The 18,409-nt window shown below is 42.9% G+C and overlaps 2 protein-coding genes across 6 annotated transcripts in view; one reads left to right on the plus strand and one right to left on the minus strand.

Moving 5' to 3' along the window:
* The window catches only part of LOC140740128 (podocan-like protein 1), a 35,899-nt gene extending 28,361 nt beyond the window's left edge, over positions 1 to 7,538 (plus strand). The window contains exons 9-10 of the mRNA XM_073069060.1: positions 2,221 to 2,369; positions 5,518 to 7,538. Coding sequence (XP_072925161.1) covers positions 2,221 to 2,369; positions 5,518 to 5,704 — 336 coding nt within the window. The 3' untranslated portion in view covers positions 5,705 to 7,538. The remainder of the gene's footprint in view (positions 1 to 2,220; positions 2,370 to 5,517) is intronic.
* cc2d1a (coiled-coil and C2 domain containing 1A) overlaps positions 7,533 to 18,409 on the minus strand; it is a 255,202-nt gene continuing 244,325 nt past the window's right edge. For 4 of the 5 annotated variants that reach the window (XM_073069056.1, XM_073069054.1, XM_073069057.1 and 1 more), the window contains 3 exons: positions 18,114 to 18,190; positions 14,496 to 14,546; positions 7,533 to 12,809 (listed from right to left, as the gene is read on the minus strand). In XM_073069056.1, the coding sequence (XP_072925157.1) occupies positions 12,789 to 12,809; positions 14,496 to 14,546; positions 18,114 to 18,190 (149 nt within the window). In that variant the 3' untranslated portion in view covers positions 7,533 to 12,788. The remainder of the gene's footprint in view (positions 12,810 to 14,495; positions 14,547 to 18,113; positions 18,191 to 18,409) is intronic. The other variant, XM_073069055.1, reaches the window with a different exon arrangement.

Here is an 18,409-nt window from a genome sequence, read left to right on the forward strand (position 1 = left end):
GGGATGAGCCCCAAAAGATGGATGCCACAAGGTGGTAAGGAGGAGGTGATACTGAACAGTGAGGAAAGGATGTCAACGTCAACTTTAGTACACGTGGATTGGAACACAGTGAAGAGATTTCACGCCTTCTAGTACACGGGACTGTGTTCCTAAAACAAGAAAGGTTGACATCCAACTCAGAGTGTACCAATCAATTCTCAGGACTATTCCATAAATCCCTCTCATTATTTCCCCTTAGCCCTGTAGCTTATTCTCTCTCACTGAAGTTCCTTTGATTTTTTTGTTATTCACGTGTACCAAGAGGAAACTTAAATAGCCAACTAAACCTACTAGCAAGTCTTTGGGATATGGCATGAAACCCAACCATTCAGGGGAAACCACAAAAGCAGGAGGAATTGGTTGAAAGATTAGTTTTATTTGTCTCATCCTAGGAACCAAGTTGGTGAATGTTTGGTGTCCTTCCTCTTTGGTCTTCACATCCAACCAGCCAAAGCAATGGGCAGTCATCTTTGAGATCAAGGGATATGGGGATAGGACAGGCAAATGGTGTCAAGGTAAATCTCACTGAATGGCAGAGCAGGCTTAAAAGTTCAAATGGGCTGCTCCGATCTCTGTTCTGAGACTGTTCTCAGCTTGGTCACTGGTGTTGAGATAGTGGGGGGATCATGGTGCAGCGCTAGCAATCACCGATCAGTGTTCAATTCTGGCTGCTGCCTGAAACATACATGAAATCTGTCATTCTGTGTCAAATCAAATCAAATCAACAAGGATTTGAGCAGCCTACAAGTGCTGGCATACTTCTGGCACCAAAATAGCACGCCCACCATTTACTAACTCTAACTCTTGCGTCTTTGGAATGTGGAAATCCATGCAATCACAGGGAAAATGTACAAACTCCTTACATAGGAGGGAATTGGGGCTGTGGAATTTACTGCCCCAGAGAGCTGTCGAAGCTAATACACTCAATAAATTCAAAACGGAGATAGACATTTTCCTGGATAAAAATGGCATTAGGGGATACGGTGAGCGAGCAGGTAAGTGGACATGAGGCTAGGTTTAGATCAGCCATGTGATCTCCTGGACCAGTTTTCGATAGCCTGGATGGGTTGGAGAGGAATTTTCCAGATTTTTTCTCCTCAATTGGCAACTCGTTTTTTTTCCCCGGGTGATCACATGGGTTTGGGCGGGATGAATAATAAAATAAAATGGGCGGCATGGTGCCCTGTTGGTTGGCACTGTTGCCTTGTGGGATTCGGTGAAAACTAGAGTTAAGATTGGATCAGCCATGATCTTGTTGAATGGCGGAGCAGGCTTGAGGGGCCGATTGGCCTACTCCTGCTCCTATCTTTTATGTTCTTATGTTCAGACATAGGAGGGAATTGAATCTAATCTTGCAGCTGTTTATTATTGTCACATGTACTGAGGTACAGTGAAAAGCTTATCTTGCATACTGGTCATACAAATTAATTTGTTACAATACTGAGGAAGTACAAGATAAAACAATTACCATAGAGTAGAATAAGGTATTAACAACTCCAGGTTGTTAATGCAGCAATGCAGGTGGATCATAAGGTGCAAGATCATAATGAGGTAGATTGTGATTGGAACTAGAGGTTATGGGTTAAGGGTGAAAGGTGAAATGTTAAAGGGGAACAGGAGGGGGATCTTCTTCACTCAAAGGGTGGTGAGCAAGTGGACAAGCTGCCAGTGGAAGTGGTAGATGCAGGGACAATTTCAACATTTAAGAGAAGTTTGGATAAGTACATGGATGGGAGGGGTATGGAGGGCTATGAGCCAGATGTAGGTCGATGGGAACTCAGCAGAATAATAGTTCAGCATGGACTAAATGAGCTGACAGGCCTGTTTCTGTGTTCCATTGCTCTATGACTATTGTGAGATCAAGAGTCCATCTTATTGTACGAGGGAACCATTCAATAATTTTATAACAGTGAGACACAAAGTGCTGAGTTTCAGACAAATGTGAGCACATGAAAGGAAAGAATATGGGTAGAAGCTCTGGTCACCTGCTAACTGGGTGCAGAAGCATCAACTGCTCCTTCTACTCACCTCCAACCAGTAAAGTCAACCAGCAGATGACACCCACTCATTAGTACGAGCAACCCAAAGCACATTTCCTGCCCAGGCACATTAGGTATTAAGCAGATCAAGAATATTTAACGTTATTTAAAAATATGATCAATCTACTTTTGTTTCTTTTAGTTATTGGATCTGGGATATAACAAATTGTCCTACGTGCCTCCAGACCTCCCCGAATCCTTGGAGTACATCTACCTGCAGAATAACCACATTTCAATGATCACCTCGGACTCCTTTGCCTCCACTTTAAATATTAAAATCATTGTTCTGAGGTAAGCAGATGATTACCCACTGCTTTGTCTACACCACTTTTCTCCTCTCTCTGCTACAGGACGGATGTGGACACTACAAAGGAAGGGCATCAAACATTCACTAAAACAGTTGCTAGGATGGCAGAGTCATGCAACGTGGAAAAGGCCTTTCAGCCCAACTGGTCCATGCTGTCCAAGATTTCCATCTAAATCAGTCCAATTTGCCTGCAATTAGCCAATAGTCCTATAAACCTTCCCTATCCGTCTATCTGTCCATGTGCATCTTAAATGTGGTTAATGTACTTCTCTCAACTGCTTTCTCTGGTGATTTGTTCCATACACCCACCACACTCTGGGTAAAAAAAAGTTGCCCCACAAATTCCTATTAAATCTTTCCCTTTCATCTTAAACTTGTGCCCTCTAGTTATTGATTTCCCCAACCCAGGGGGGAAAAGGAAGTTGAGTGCCTTCACCCTATCTATGCCCCTCAATTTTGTACACCTCTATAAAATCATCCCTCAGTCTCCTACAATCCAATGAAAGAACCTACTTAACCTCTCTCCATAACTCAGCACGTTGTCAACGTTCTCATAAACCTCCTCTGTACTCTTTCCAGATCTGTCGTGAGCAGATAATGAGAAGGCTAGACCAATTTCTTAATAGTTTGTAAAGGGTTTTCTTGTGGGAACATACAAAATTCTTAAGAGGTTGGATGCAGGGATATTATTTCCCCAGAGTGAGGAGTCTGGAGCTAGGGATCACAGACTCTAAACAAGGAATGGGCCATTTAGGACATAAATTTCTTCTCTTAAGATCTGACAAATCTTTGAAATTTTCTACCTCGGAGGGTTCCAGAGACTCTGTCAGTGATTGGATTGTAAATGGAGATTAATAGGTATCAAAGGAATTAGGGAAAATGGGAACAGAACAGGAAATTTGTGTCAAGGTAGATCTTGTTGAATGGTAGAGCAGACTCATAGGATGAAATGGCATATTCCTGCACTGATCTCTGTTTTTATGAGACCTCTATACGTTTATGCAGTCCAGTTCTCAGCTGGATTGCTTGTGTTGGGATAGTGAGGGGGGGAAAGCTCATCTGCTGCCATCAGGAGGAAGAAAAGCTCAAAGGCAACAAGAGATAATAAATTCAAATCATGGGTGGCACAATAGCAATTCCTGTCACTTCTCGTAAGTAGATTATGACCACATGGGTTCCCTCTGTGTGCTCTGGTTTACTCTGACATTCCAAAGATATACAGGTTAGCTTAGCAAGTTGTGGACATGCTACGTTAGTGCAGGAAGTCTGCGAACACTTGGGGCTGCCCCGAGCACACTCCTCAGTGATTTGATTTGATACAAACACCACATTTCACCGTATACTTTAATTTTTTTTTGGTGTGCCATACCCTCCCAGAGCCTTGGCGACCAATTATTTTTTCAAGTGGTTGTCTTGGAGGAAAGATTCTGTGAGTGGACCCCACGTCCTTCTTACAGCGCAGTGTTTTTTTTAACGAGGCCGAGTTGCCAGCTCAACACTCAACCTGGCACAGATGGAAAGCGTGTCCAGGAGCAGCCCAACTGGATTCAAACTGGGGAACCTTTGCTCCAGAGTCCGGCACTGATGTCACTGTGCCACCAGCTGTACATGTGACAAATAAGCTAATCTCTTTAAATCCACTATCTAAGAGGCTAGTTGGTACTTGGAGTTTAGAAACTAGGTCAGCCTGCACTAATGTGCCTCCAAGTAGGAGGCATGCATCCCAAGCACAAGAGATTCTGCAGATGCTGGAAATCTTGAGCACAACAGGAGCAGACTCAATGGGCTGAATGGCTTAATTCTGCTCCAACTGTATGAAGGAACTCAGCAGATCTGGCGGAATTTATGGAGGGGAATATGCTGCCTGACCTGCTGAGTTCTTCCAGCACGTTGAGCGGGCATCCCAAAAGAGTTTCTTCTGCCCCATTTGTCTTGCCAAGCTGACCATACTGTTACCTACATTTGGATAAAAGCCAAAGCACCGATCAGCTTGCCTGGGTCAGTTTGTGCCCGTGTCTGCTCACAATTACTCGCACCCACTTGGTCCCAATGCTCCTAACTACCATAATTTCATTGTGCTGAATGTAAACCATCTCTTGGTTTTGGTCCCCATCTTTGATCCTTCAGCAACAACTCACCCAATCTCCCCAAGCTCTGAATTCCCCATTGCCTCTGGTCCCAACTTCCAATACTTTTCCTCCAAATAAAATCGCTGGCCCCCAGACTCAACTTCCTCCAAGCTCTTCAGTGGGAGTTCCCACAACTCCATCTCTCCTGCCCTCACTGGGCCTCCAATATACATACATACTCATTTTCCAAGATAAACAGTTTTGCCCTCTGCTGACAACTAGATGGTTCCCACCATGAACCCAGGACTATTTTTATCAATCATACTTGCCACTAGTTTAGTACAATTTTATAATCTACCTAAATACACTTAGTGGCAACTTTATTAGGTACATCTACTCGTTAATGCAAATATCTAAGCAGCCAATCATGTAGCAGCAACTCAATGCATAAAAGATTGCAGACATATCAAGATGTTCAGTTATTCATACCAAACATTAGAATGAGGAAGAAATGTGATCCAAGTGACTGACCATAGTTGGTGACAAAGGGAGTGGTTTGAGTATCTCAGAAACTGCTAATCTCCTGGGATTTTCACACACAATAGTCCCTAGAATGACAGAGAATGGTGCAAGACACAAAGAACCCAGTAAGCAGTAGTTCTGTGGGTGAACGTGCCTTACTGATTGCCAAACTAGTTCAAACTGATAGTAACTCAAATTACCACAACATTGGTGTGGAGAAGAGCACCTCTGAAAGCACAACACATTGAACCTTGAAAGATTGCAGAAGACCACGGACATACACTCAGAGGCCACTTTATTAGGTACAGGAGGTACCTGACAAAATGACCAGAGCATACACTGAATTTAATACAAATAAACAATTGCCATGAGTACATCACCAGCAGTGAAGTTTGCAAATTGACTCCCAATCTCTGAGCAGTCCTTTCCACACAGCAGTGTGCCATCATTCTGGACCTTCACGAACTGTCATTGGTTAAAGTTGGCACAACCCTGCACATCACAGCTGGCATTTATCACTGTACCTGGTTTATTCTTGTAGGTCAAACCGATTGACTGCTGCGGGTCTGGAGAGGAAAGCATTCATGGGACTGCAACATCTGCAAGTTCTGGATCTGACAGGAAACCTAGAGCACATCAATGTCCTTTTGCACAGTGACTTGAAAGAACCGACTGAAGCAGATAGCACAGTGGCCAGGCAAAGAAATACAAGCAGCCAGCTGAGCTGAAGCATGCAGAGGTTATCCATAGCCAGACAGAACAGTGAGTAACACAACCATGAAACACCAACTTAAGAGTTCTTACCATCAGAGTTCACCAACTGATGAACTTAAACAGACCCATCACCAGGAGCAGTCATAACCTCAACCTACTTTCTGCTGATCATATCAACCTGACTTTATATTAAATGTATTTGACTTCTCTAATAGTCAATAAATTGTAAGCAGTTAAACATAAAACTGTTTAGTGACACCAGCATAATGATAAACCTGAAATAAAACAGAAAATTCTTTAAATACACAGCAGGTTGGGCAGCATCTGTGGAGAGAGAAAAAGAAACAAGAAACTGATGAGTTCTGATGAAGTGTCCCTCATCTGAAATGTTAACTGCTTATATCACAATAGAGGATCCTAACCACCTGAATGCTTTCAGCAGTTTTTGCTTTTATTGAAAGATAATGTAATTAATGTAAGGATGTAATTAATTACATAATGAAAGAGTCAGTAATTAATCTGTAAATGAATTATTTCTGCACTCAGTCCACACTGTCCTCTTCCTCTAATTACTTGGTTAAATACAAAGACTATGGGGGATGGAAACTGCTACGATAAAGCTAGATATTCCTGTTCAGATAAGTCTGACCAAAGCCTCCTCTATGGCCACGACGAGGCCAAATTCAGATGGGAGGAGCAACACCTCATATTCCGTTTGGGTAGCTTTCAACCTGATGGCATGAACATCTATTTTTCTAACTTCCGGTAATTTCTCCCCCTCCTCATGGTCTCTTTTTTTTATTCCCCATTCTGGTTACGCTTTTCCTCATCTGTCCATCAGTTTCCTCTGGCTCCCCTCATTCTTTCCATTCTTCCATGGTCCATTGTCCTCTCCTATCAGATACCTTCTTCAACTCTTTACCTCTTCACCTATCACCTCCCAGCTTCTTACTTTGCCACTTATCCCCCCCATCCACTCACCTTCTCCCTCACCTACCACCTCCTTGTACCCCTTTTCCTCCCTTCACCTTATTCTGGCTTCTTTCCCCATTCTTTGCAGTCCTGAATAAGGTCTTAGCCCAAAATGTTGATTGTTTATTCCTCTTCATAGATGCTGTCTGACTTGCTGAGTTGTTCCAGCATTTTGTGTATGTTTTGCTCGATTGAAACATCTAGTACTCATGGAGAACTCTCAATTCTTCAAATTAAATATTCCCTTAAATCAATAAGACAAGCAAAAGTCTTAGCTGATAAATTAAAGGGAGCATCCACAATATAGTGCTGATTCATTAAGGCCTTGCATGTTGATTTCAGTCAAGATCTGTTTTCAGTTCTAAGTTTACCAACTGAGCCATTCATTGGTATTTTGGTATCCTTGAGTTGCTGAACTTTATAACATATCTCCAGGAGCAGTGATTCTTAACACAGTTGGTTCAAACTGTTTGATCCATTTCTCAATCAAGACATTTGTATCGCACCTTTTGTGTATGCACAATGTTAAAAAAAGTGCAAAGGAAATTATTGTTTAATGAATACCAGCATCTAAAAAACCCTTAAGTAGGCACATTAATCGATAGAACACTGAGGGATATGTAGGAGGGAAAGGTTAGATTGAGTTTAAGAGTAGGTCAAAAAGTCAGGCCAAAGGGCCTATACTATACTGTAAAGTTCTGTGTTCCATGAAATGTGCCAACCTACTGAACACAGGAAGATCTCGCAAATGTTTTTCACCTTTGCCTTTTATTCTAAAATAGGGTAACGATGTAGGAGGAGACACCAAATTAGTCCTCTTGGTAGAAGTTGTTAATGGAAAAAAAAATTGCAGGTGATGAAGAACAACTGTTTACTAAATATTCATTTGTCTTTATTGTCAAGAATCATCTCCACTTTATACATTACTTTTCAAATTGTAAAACATTCAGTACAGAGTTAGCAGGCACTTCACTGAATTCTGAACACCAGCAATGTAGCCCCCCCACCCCCACAGCAGCAATGCCTCAGTCAGAGATGAAAATGACAGCTTCTGAGTGGATAAGTGCATGGAGGCTCACAGGGAATAGTGACATGAACTCTTTCTAATGAGTTAAACCACCAGGACCAGCCTCAGCATTCCCATAATTCTGATTGCTTAGGATAGTTTTCAATACAAATAAATTAATGTCCATAAACAAAAACAAGAATGATGTGCAAGAAACACCATCTTAGTCAGCTGGTAACTCAGCAGGCTTGATGCACCCAAAGCCCACACCCAAATCTTTGGGTCTTCCTCAAATGGATTTTAGTGTACCTTGTTTAAACCAGAAAATGTAAATGAGAGCTGTCGACTGCAACTAGTCCAAGATGGAAAGCAGGAAGGACAGGTCATTCTCCAACCTTTTACCAGTTATCAGCCGAAGATGTCACATGACCCGCAGAGGAACAGGAAGATGCCCTGCAGAGGAACGGTAAAATGTCCTGTGGAGGAATGGGAAGATTTTCATTGAAGGAACGGGAAGATGTCCCGCTGAGGATTGGTAAGATTTCCATTGGAAGAATGGGAAGATGTCCTCTCTCCTACTAAGCAACACTCCCATACCACAGACTTCAAGGGGAGGGAGAATTGGCTGGTCAGGATGACACTTATAAATGGTACCAGTGCTTAATGCTGAGGATTAATTAACAAACTGCATTTACTATCCGAATAGCTGATCCCTCCTAATATTAGTGAACTATCCTCCAGGGTTCACGTTAGCGCAGGTACTTCCTGTGACAAGGAGGAGCAGCCTCCTGAATAGCTGCAGAAATGCCTACCCTGGGTTACCCTTCTGCACTCTGAGCTCCACTTATGCAGAGTACAATCAGTGCAGGGAGATTGTCACGATTTAATAAAACAAAACTAAGGCACAACATCATTACTGACAGGTTAGGAAACATTGAGAGGTGGATGAGTTTTGCTCCATCAAATCATTGATCATCCACCCATCAGTTCTGGTAAATGAATTCTGCTCTGAAACGTTTATGCTTATAAAGGGGTTTCCTCCCTTACTATATCTCTGAACTAAGACAGCAACTATTCAACCCCACTATTCTCCTTTGCCAGGCCACACACACTACTGACTCCCACCTCCTGTTGTGAGGCCCCACAACTTCTGACCTCACATACTGCTCACATACTGCTGCCTTCTAAAACCTTCACCTCCTACTGACAGGACACACCCACTTCTGACTCCACCTCCTGTTGACATGCCTGCCCTCTAAATGTCCAATCTCCGGTTTACAAGACCCACCCACTTTAGACCCCGTCTCGTGCAGAAGGGCCTGTCCGACTAACCCACTTCCTATAATAGACACCTTCCTCAAAAAGCCCCACCTCCTGTAAACAAGCCACAGCCTCTTGCAGACAGGAGGAGCTTCAAGTTCCAATCTATGGAGCTGCCTGTACTGTTAAGTTCACATTTAAGCACAAAGTCACACAGTGTTTTCTTTATGCTGTACCCTGAGTTGCCCTCTCACTTTATAGCAGCTGTTTGAAAAACAAAAAGTACAATATATAGCATGGCTAAGGAGAAACCCAGTCAAGGGGTGAAGGAGAGAAAAAATAAAGCAAAATTAAATTTAGATGCTGGAAATCTGAAATTTTAAAAGACATAAAAACACTCAGTAGGCCAGGCAGCATCTGTGGAATGAGAAATAGATAAATGTTTCAGCTCCTCTCCCTGTAGAGGATCTTTCACCCAAGATGTTTGTGCTGTTTCTCTTTCTACTGATGCCACCTGGCCTGCTGAGTGACCTAGCCTTCTCTATTAGAGGAAGAAGTAGGTTAAATTCATAGAAACTGTGTTGATGAGGAAGGATTGCCCAATGCAGATTCAATAACAAATTTCAAAAGTAAATTGGATAAATAATCAAAGAGAGTAGATCTTCATGGTCATAGATCAGGGAAATGGTTCTGAGTCAATGCTTTTTCAAGGAGCCAACGCAGGCACAGAGAACAAAATGGTCTTCAGCTGTGCAGTCGAACACTCTGCTGACAGATGCTCTGCATACTCAGTAATCAGATTCTACTTCAGATCCTCTTTCAGCCCCTTTGCCTTCAAAAGGGATAGATGTGCATGGTTCCATTTTGCTCTGGGATCAATAGACCTTCGAAACATCAGAACATCACCTTAAAACCTCAAGGCAGTTCAGGGGCGTTACCTGTCATGGCAGAAAGTACGCTCAGTAACCTGACTCATGTCTATCATAGCATCCTTACACCCAAGGAGAGGTAACACCAAGACCGACTCTGCCGCAGTGCAGATGTAGTTTCATCCTATCTTCTTAATCCAAAATTCTCATAGAGCCTTAAATTTCAGTTAATATTTACATAATGTTAAAATGTTTGTGTATAAACATATATAGATACATTGCATTCTTGGGCACTCATTGGAAATAACGTTCTATCCATCAGTACGTACACAACGCTGGAAGAACTCAGCAGGTCAGGCAGCATCCGTGAGAAAAGAGTAGCCAACGTTTCGGGCCAAGACCCTTACTGATGAAGGGTCTCGGCCCGAAATGTTGGCTACTCTTTTCTCACGGATGCTGCCTGACCTGCTGAGTTCTTCCAGCGTTGTGTACGTATTCTTTGATCCACAGCATCTTCAGTTGTATTTTTGTGTTCTATCCATCAGTACTCGCTGTAATGCCAAATTATTGCTTTAAATAAATATACATTTTATATTCTGGTGCAACTTAATGTACTCTCAATTACCTATTGATTAAAAATATATATTTATTAGGATAATAATCGAGCTGTGTTCATGCCGCAAAGCTAATTGTGGCAGTGAGTTTCCCAGCACTTGTACTGTTAGTGAGTGCTTCTTCAGCCAGGGAGGAAGCAAACGGCTGGATGGCATTGTACATTATGATTTACAGGATTGCTTTGGCATCTATATTTGTTTCTTTATTGTGTTCTTAATGCTTATTGTGTTTTATTATGCTGCATTGGATCCGGAGTAGCAATCATTTTGTTTCCCCTTTACACTCATGTTCTGAAAAATTACAATAAATAATATTGATTTCTGAATCCTGAAAACTCCATTTTCACAGGCAGCGAGTTCCACATCATTACCATTCTCTGGCTGAAAGTGTTTTTCCTCATTTCCCCTGTTTTCTAATTCCACATTCCCTCTTTCTCACACCATTCATTGATGAAATCTAATTTACCCTGCTTAATCCTTGAATCAAAAGGCCAGCTAAACATCCATCTGATCTCAATCACTTTGTGCTGTGGTTGGGCTGCTGTATTTCTGTGGCTTTGTTCAGTTCATCTCTGTGCTAGTCATATCCAAATATATGTCTCAGGGAAAGCGGCTAAGGCAGAAGCTGTGACCATGCAGGCGCAGTGAAGTGGCAGCTCCCAGCATCAGCACCATAGAATACCTTAGGCCTCGTTGGGAAGAGCACACAAGTGCTTCACTGCTCACTCACTGGATTTACCTGTACCAGCAGAGGTGGATATTAGTCATGCTCACATTGAGTACGCAGACAGAGACTGTAAAGTACCAGTCCGCTCCCCTTTAGTTAGTGGACTTCGGAAATAACTTGTTTCTTTTTTTACTTGCTTCTCTCAACAGGATCAAAGCTCAGAGCTGCATTGCCCCAAAGTATGTATTCCACAATGGGCTAGATACTTTGGGCATTCGACAGTCCATTGCGGATGGGCAAGGCTCCTGAAACAAGCCTAGGTGTTGGCTGGGGCTTTGGCAGAGGAGGATTAGAAAGCCAAAAAGCAATTCAGGAGTCATTTTTCTCAGAGCCAGGTTGAAGGTCTCACAACTCTCACTGGAGGCTGAAAATGTGCCTGCTATAACAGGAACTCAGGTGTCTAATTGTCTAATAAGCCCATATCTGAACATCCCAAACTTAGGGGCTGGCGGAAATCCATAATCTGCCCAGGACTGAAAACAGCCTTTGACTCCAAACAGGTTGCTGTCTAAACTCAGGGCCATTCGGGATTACAACTTACTAAGACGTCACATTGTATGTATCCTGCAACATTTTCAGAACGGGCTGTATACAATTGGAGGCTGTAGTATACCCATTGAGGAAGCTCCAAGGCTTTCTATAACCAACCACTCCTTAGGGTTAAAAACTGCATTATCCTGTGGGGAACTATGCCATTCCTGGATCCAAAAATACCCTGAACTGGCAGGATCACTATCTCCAACCTGGATTGATAACTCCAAAATGGCAGGGTATTAACTCTTAAAGGGTTCTAGGAGACATTCAGCTTTCCTCTGGCAATACAACCCTGTGAATATTTCAGCATTACAGGTGTACCCCACCCCCACTGCACATAACTCCATTCAATTAATGAAAAGCCAAATACGAAACACTACTGAAACCAGTACAACATTAGAGGCTGGCTCAAGTGCACCCATTCATGGGTGGAAGACTATTATCAACAAGAAAAATATAAGATTGGAATGCATTGGTAGAACTTTGCTCTGGATAAAATGCATTTGAACTAATAAATCTGGGCCAGTTCTAGTTCTCTGGGCAATTGGAACAGCACTGAAATATGGACAGAATGTGGGGAACATCACGCTGGACCCAATAATCCTTTCATGTAGAGATTGTCTCAGGCACGAGAAGGTGCTGAGTTAGAGCATCACAAACCACCTCTTGCTGTTGGGGGGAGGTCAGGCACTGCAAGGGGGCGGGGGAGAAGAAAGAGTGTTCACAGGACCCTGGCAATATAAAAGAGGAAATCAAGCCAATCTGTGGTTTCCAGCTCGAGTTCCAGTCTCTATTGACAAGAATTCCAAGTATCTTCAGCACAGGGACACACACAGCCCGTGGGCATTTTGACAAGTCTCTGTGTTGCAGTTTCTACCACCGCACGGCTCGGTATCTTGGTGTGCGTGGGGAGGGGGGTGGGAATGAAGTCCTCCAAGGAGCTTCAGGGCCAGAAGGTGGGAATCCCAGATCCTGATAAGTTCACGGGTGTTTGCCACTCGGCCTCCTCAACGGTGCTGGCTCACCTTAGAGACGCATGGGGTGATGAAGAAGCTTCAAATGACGGCTCAGGGTGCAACATGTGGAGGACCCTGCACCAGGCCAATACAGTGATCTTTAGTGTCTGAATCGCTGCAGCTAAAGGTGGAAAAGAGGAGGAGAGGAGGGAAAGGGGAGGGGGAAAGGGGGGAAAGGGGAGGGGGAAAGGGGAGGGGTGAGAGAGGGGGAGGCAGGAAGGAGGGTCATAAAAGAGATCATAAAAAAAGGTATCAATATTACAAGGTAACAACAAGAACACTTCATCTTTTCCACTTAATTCTGTAGATTAGCAGCCTTCAGGCACAAGGAATGTAACAACCTGTAAGGGTTTTTCTATAACTCCATTTCATAAAAAAGAACATAGACAGCTCCAGACACAGGCATCAACGACCACAGTACCTGATTTATCTGGCTTACACTCTCTCAAAGGTATTGCTTCAGTTTGTTTAAGTATTCCATTAGAGTCTAAGGGTTCCCAAACTGGGGTCCACTGACCCCTTGCTTAATGGTATTGGTCCATGGCATAAAAAAGGTTGGGACCCCTGCTAGATGATGTATTGGAGGCTTGATGATGTATGCTGGACAAGCAGTGTCAGTGGAGGAATCGTGAGGGGCCATGGTGGCCATAGCAAAGGTATAACAACCAATTTCTGCTGGTTTATTTTCCCTCTCAACCTATTCCTCCTGCCTTCTCCCCGTAACCTTTCACACCCCTACCCATCAATCGCCACATTATATAGAACATAACCAATGACTTGGCCCCTAAAACAGTCGGTGTCAATGATTTTCACAGAACCACCACCCTCTGAAATATAAACAGAAAATACTGGAAAGATTCAGCAAATCAGGCAGATTTTCTCTCTGCAGAGTTTTCCAACATTGAACTATCCATTCTGGCCTGTTTTAAGATAAATATTGTCCTGCACCCAGGCAGTCGCCTCCTGCTCTTCAGAGAAACACCAAGGGATATTTTATGTTTGGAGAGGGTAAGTGAAACCTCAGCTCAGCCAAAGGTTTTTCCACTGGCAATGCTGCGCTCCTAACTATATTCAGTTCTGGCCACCTCATTATATGAGGGATGTGGAAGCTTTAGAGAGGGTGCAGAAGAGAGTTACCAGGATGCTGCCTGGACTAGAGGGCATATCCTATGAGGGAAAGTCAAACAAGCTTGGGTTTTTCACTTTGGAGAGAAGGAAGATGAGAGGTGACCTACTAGAGGTGTATATAATGACAAGAGGCAAAGATAGAACAGATAGACAGAGACTTTTTCCAAGGGCAGAAATAATACTTTCTATATCAGGAGCTATTATTAACAGTAGTTAGAGGAAATTATCACAGGTAGGTTCTTTACACAGAGAGTGGTGGGTGTGTGGAATATCCTGTGAGGGTGGTGGTAGAGGCAGATACACTGGGGGCAGTTAAGAGGCTCTTAGGTGGGTATGTGGATGATAGGAAAATGGAAGATTATGTAGGAGTGAAGGACTGGATTAAAAGTTTGGCACAACATCATGGGCCGAAAGGCCTGTCCTGTGCTGTAATATTCTGTGACGTGGCACTGAATTCTCATAGGCTCCTTAAATTGCAACCCTGCACTGAACATCTGCCTCCCACTTCTGTTCAAGCCTCATCGACTGCCAACTTAGATGCAAGAAGGCTACCTGCAACCAATTTACTCTCTTTCTTTTAGATTGCTTTACTTTTGAGTAGTGTGGACAAGTTAATGACAAGACATGTAGGTAAATGGGTATCATACTAAACGAAGCAGCACTATGAGTAAGACCTCACCTCATCATTTACCAGTTTCCTCTTGTGCAACGCTTCCTTGGCCAAATCCTGCTTAGAAAGAAGAACAATGACACTCACGGTCATATGGTGTAACATTTTACTTGCAGACATTAGCTTTATTTGTCATATGTACATCAAAATAAAGTGAAATACAGCATTTGGGTCATCGACTGACACAGTTTTAGGACCAACTCACAAAATGTTGTCATGCTTTCAGTGCCAACATCACTATGGGGGTAATTCATTACTAATGCCACCACAATCTCTTCAACTACTTTAGAACCCTGGGATGTAGTCCATCTAGTTCAGAACATAAGAACATAAGAAATAGGAGTAGGACCTAGGCCATCTGGCCCGTCGACCCTGCTCTGCCATTCAATAAGATCATGGCTGATCTGGGCATGAACTCATTTCCACCTACCTCCCTTTTCCCCATAACCCCTAATTGCCTTACTATGCAAAAATCAATCCAAGCTTGTCTTAAATATATTCCCTGGGGTAGCCTCCACTGCCTCATTGGGCAGAGAATTCCACAGGTTCACCACTCTCTGGGAAAAGCAGACCCTCCTTATCTCCATCCTAAATCTACTCCCGCGAATCCTGAGGCTATGTCCCCCAGTTCAGGTCTCACCTACCCGTGGAAACAACTTTTCTGCCTCTATCTTATCTATCCCTTTCATAATTTTATGTGCTTCTATAAGATCTCCTCTCATTCTTCTGAATTTCAGCGAGTACAGTCCCAGGCTACTCAATCTCTCCTCAGATAATTTATCTACCTTCAGACTTCTCAAGTTCCAGTGGACTGGAAAATTGAAAGGAGGGAGGAAGAAGAAAGGAAATTATAAGCCAGTGAGTCTGACCTCAGTGGTTGGGAGGTTGTTGGAGCCGATTATTAAGGAGGTTTCAGGATACTTGGAGGCACATAAGTCAGCATGGTTTCCTTAAGGGAAAATCTTGACTGATAAATCAGTTGGAATTCTTTGAGGAAATAACAAGTGGGATAGACAAAGGAGAATCAGTGGATGTTGTGTACTTGGATTTTCAGAAGGCCTTGGACAAGGTGCCACACATAAGGTTGCTTAACAATTCAAAGCCCATGGTATTACAGGAGAGATTCTAGCATGGATAAAGCAGTGGCTTATTGGCAGGAGGCAAAGAGCGGGAAAAAAGAGAGCCTTTTCTGATTGGCTGTCTGTAACTAGCAGTGTTCCACAGGGGTCAGTGTTTGTACTTCTTCTTTTCACATTATATGTCAATGATTTGGATGACAGAATTGATGACTTTGTGGCCAAGTTTGTGGACAATACGAAGACAGGTGGAGGGCAGGGAGTGTTGAGGAAGCTGGAAGGCTGCAAAAGGACGTAGACAGATTAGGACAATGGGCAAGTGGCAGATGGAATACAGTGTTGGGATATTTACAGTCATGCACTCTGGTAGAAGGAATAAAGGTGCAGATTGTTTTCTAAATGGGGCGAAAATACAAAAATCTGAGGGGCGAAGGGAGTTGGGAGTCCCCATTCAGGATTCTCCAACGGTTCACTTTCAGGTTGAGATGGTGGTGAGGGAAGACCAGTGAAATGTTAGCATTCATTTTGAGAATACAAAAACAAAGATGTACTGGTAGTATTGTGGGCAGTTTGGGCCCCTATGAAAGGAGGTGCTGACACTGCAGAGGGTTCAAAGGAGATTCACAAGAAAGATTCTGGGCATACTACATAAGGAGGTTTTGATGGCTCTGGCCTGAAATTGCTGGAATTTAGAAGAATGAGGGAGCATCTCACTAAAACGCATCAAATGTTGATAGAGTGGATGTGGAGAGGATGTCTAAGACCAGAGGACACAGCCTCAGAATAGAGGGATGTCCATTTAGAACAGAGATGAGGATGAATTTCTTTAGCTACAGGGTGGGGAATCTGTGGAATTCACCGCTACAGGCAGCTGTGGAGGCCAGGTCATTGGGTATACATAAGGCAGAGTTTGATAGATTTTTACTGTCAGAGCATGAAAGGTTACAGGGAGAAGACAGGGGAATGGTGTTAGGAAGAAAATGGATCATCCATGGTGGAAGAGACTCGATGGGCCGAATGGCCTAAATCTTCTCTTATGTCTTATGGTCTTACATAATAAATAAATGAATTTCACAACAGATGCCAGTGATGATAAACCTGATTCTGAAATAAATTAATAGTGCAAAAAGGTACTGTTTATGATCCGTTCGGGAATCTGTTGGCAAACGGGAAAAAGCTGTTCCAAAATGATAGTGTGCATCTTCAGGCTCCTGTACCTCCTCCACAACGGTAGTAATGAAAAGAGGGCATGTCCTGGATGGTAATGGTCCTAATGATAGATACTGATTCTTATAACTCGCTGATGCTAGAAATGAGAAGTGAACAATTTGAAAGAAGATGCAGGGAAGAGATTTGAGAATTCAGGATGCAGACACCTGTAGGTACAACGAAGATTGGCCAGGGGACAGAATTGTAAAATGCAGAAATCTGCAGGGTTCATGGTTAGCCAGAGATAGAGAACTGGGTGACCAGGAAACAGTTTAAAACTAGTTGGATAATCTAGTTAACTAGTTGAATCTCTGGTAACATGACCATCACTGTAGAGAAAGAGACCATCCAGGCCATGCTTCTCACTCAACCATCAGTCAGAAGGTAGAGAAGCCTTAGGCACCACACAACAAGATTCAGGGACAGTTATTACCCTACAACTATCAGGCTTCTGAAGAGGCATGGATACTTCACTCATCAGAACTCTGAACTGATTCCACAACCCACAGACTCACTATCACAAATCTGTCAACTTGTGCAAAATAAATAAATAATACTGAAAGCACAAGTTGACTTCTTTTGAATATGGTTATTTAACTGTCTTTTTTAATATATTGTTACTTATACATTCTATTATCTTTCTTTATTTCCTGTAAATGTTGGCAAGAAAATGAATCTTGAGGTAGTATATGGTGACATATACATACTTAGTTAATAAATTTACTTTTACTTTGAATACACACAAGACCGAAAGACAAGTCTTAACTGAAAGCACAATGGTGCTTATCGTACGGAAGGCAGCTTTGGACTTCTGCAGGGGATGGTTGGATTCTAGTTACTGGGTCAGCTCTGCAGAGGTGCCTTGCTGACCTGTTAGATTCTGCAGAACACAACATTAGCAGCATTTATTCTACATATTTCCTTCTGCACCAGGAAGGTTTGTTCTCAGAAAATAAATTTTTTCCACTGGAGAGCATAGGATCTCTAAGATGGTGAAGACTCAAGTCGAAGAATACAGGCCCTATTTCTGATCTGGTCAACCACAGCCATGGTGGTGTAGTGGTTAGTGCGACACTATTTTAGCACAGGGCATCAGAGTTTGGAGTTCAATTCTGGCATCCTCTTTAAGAAGACTCTGAATGTCCTCCCAGTGAAATGAGTGGGTTTTCCCCAGGTGCTCTGGTTTCCTCCCATGGTCCAAAGACATACCGGGTAGGTTAATTGGTCATTGTAAATTGTCTAGTGATTTTAAATTGGGGTTGTTGGGGCAGCACAGCTCGAAGGGCCAGAACGGCCCACTCTACACTGCAACTCAAATAACTACCTTGCTGTCATTACTTACCCGTTTGCCTTCGTTACCAAGTCGCTTAGCTGCATCAGTGTAATAGTGTACATATCGTTCCAGCTGGGTCACATACTCTGCAAAGCAAAAACAATGTGTTTCTTACTGACGTACAATTCAATTTCAAGTTCAAAGTTTATTGTCATTCAACCATACAAATATATATTGCCAAACGAAGTAACATTTCTCCAGGCCCCTGAAAACTTTGCATGTGTATCATACAGAAAATGGAAATAATGATTTCTTGGGACCCTATGCTTTAAACAACCAGAAACATACAGGCGAAGTCCCAAATC

Source organism: Hemitrygon akajei, chromosome 16, assembly GCF_048418815.1.
Source record: "Hemitrygon akajei chromosome 16, sHemAka1.3, whole genome shotgun sequence".
In the NCBI taxonomy this organism is placed as follows: domain Eukaryota; kingdom Metazoa; phylum Chordata; class Chondrichthyes; order Myliobatiformes; family Dasyatidae; genus Hemitrygon; species Hemitrygon akajei.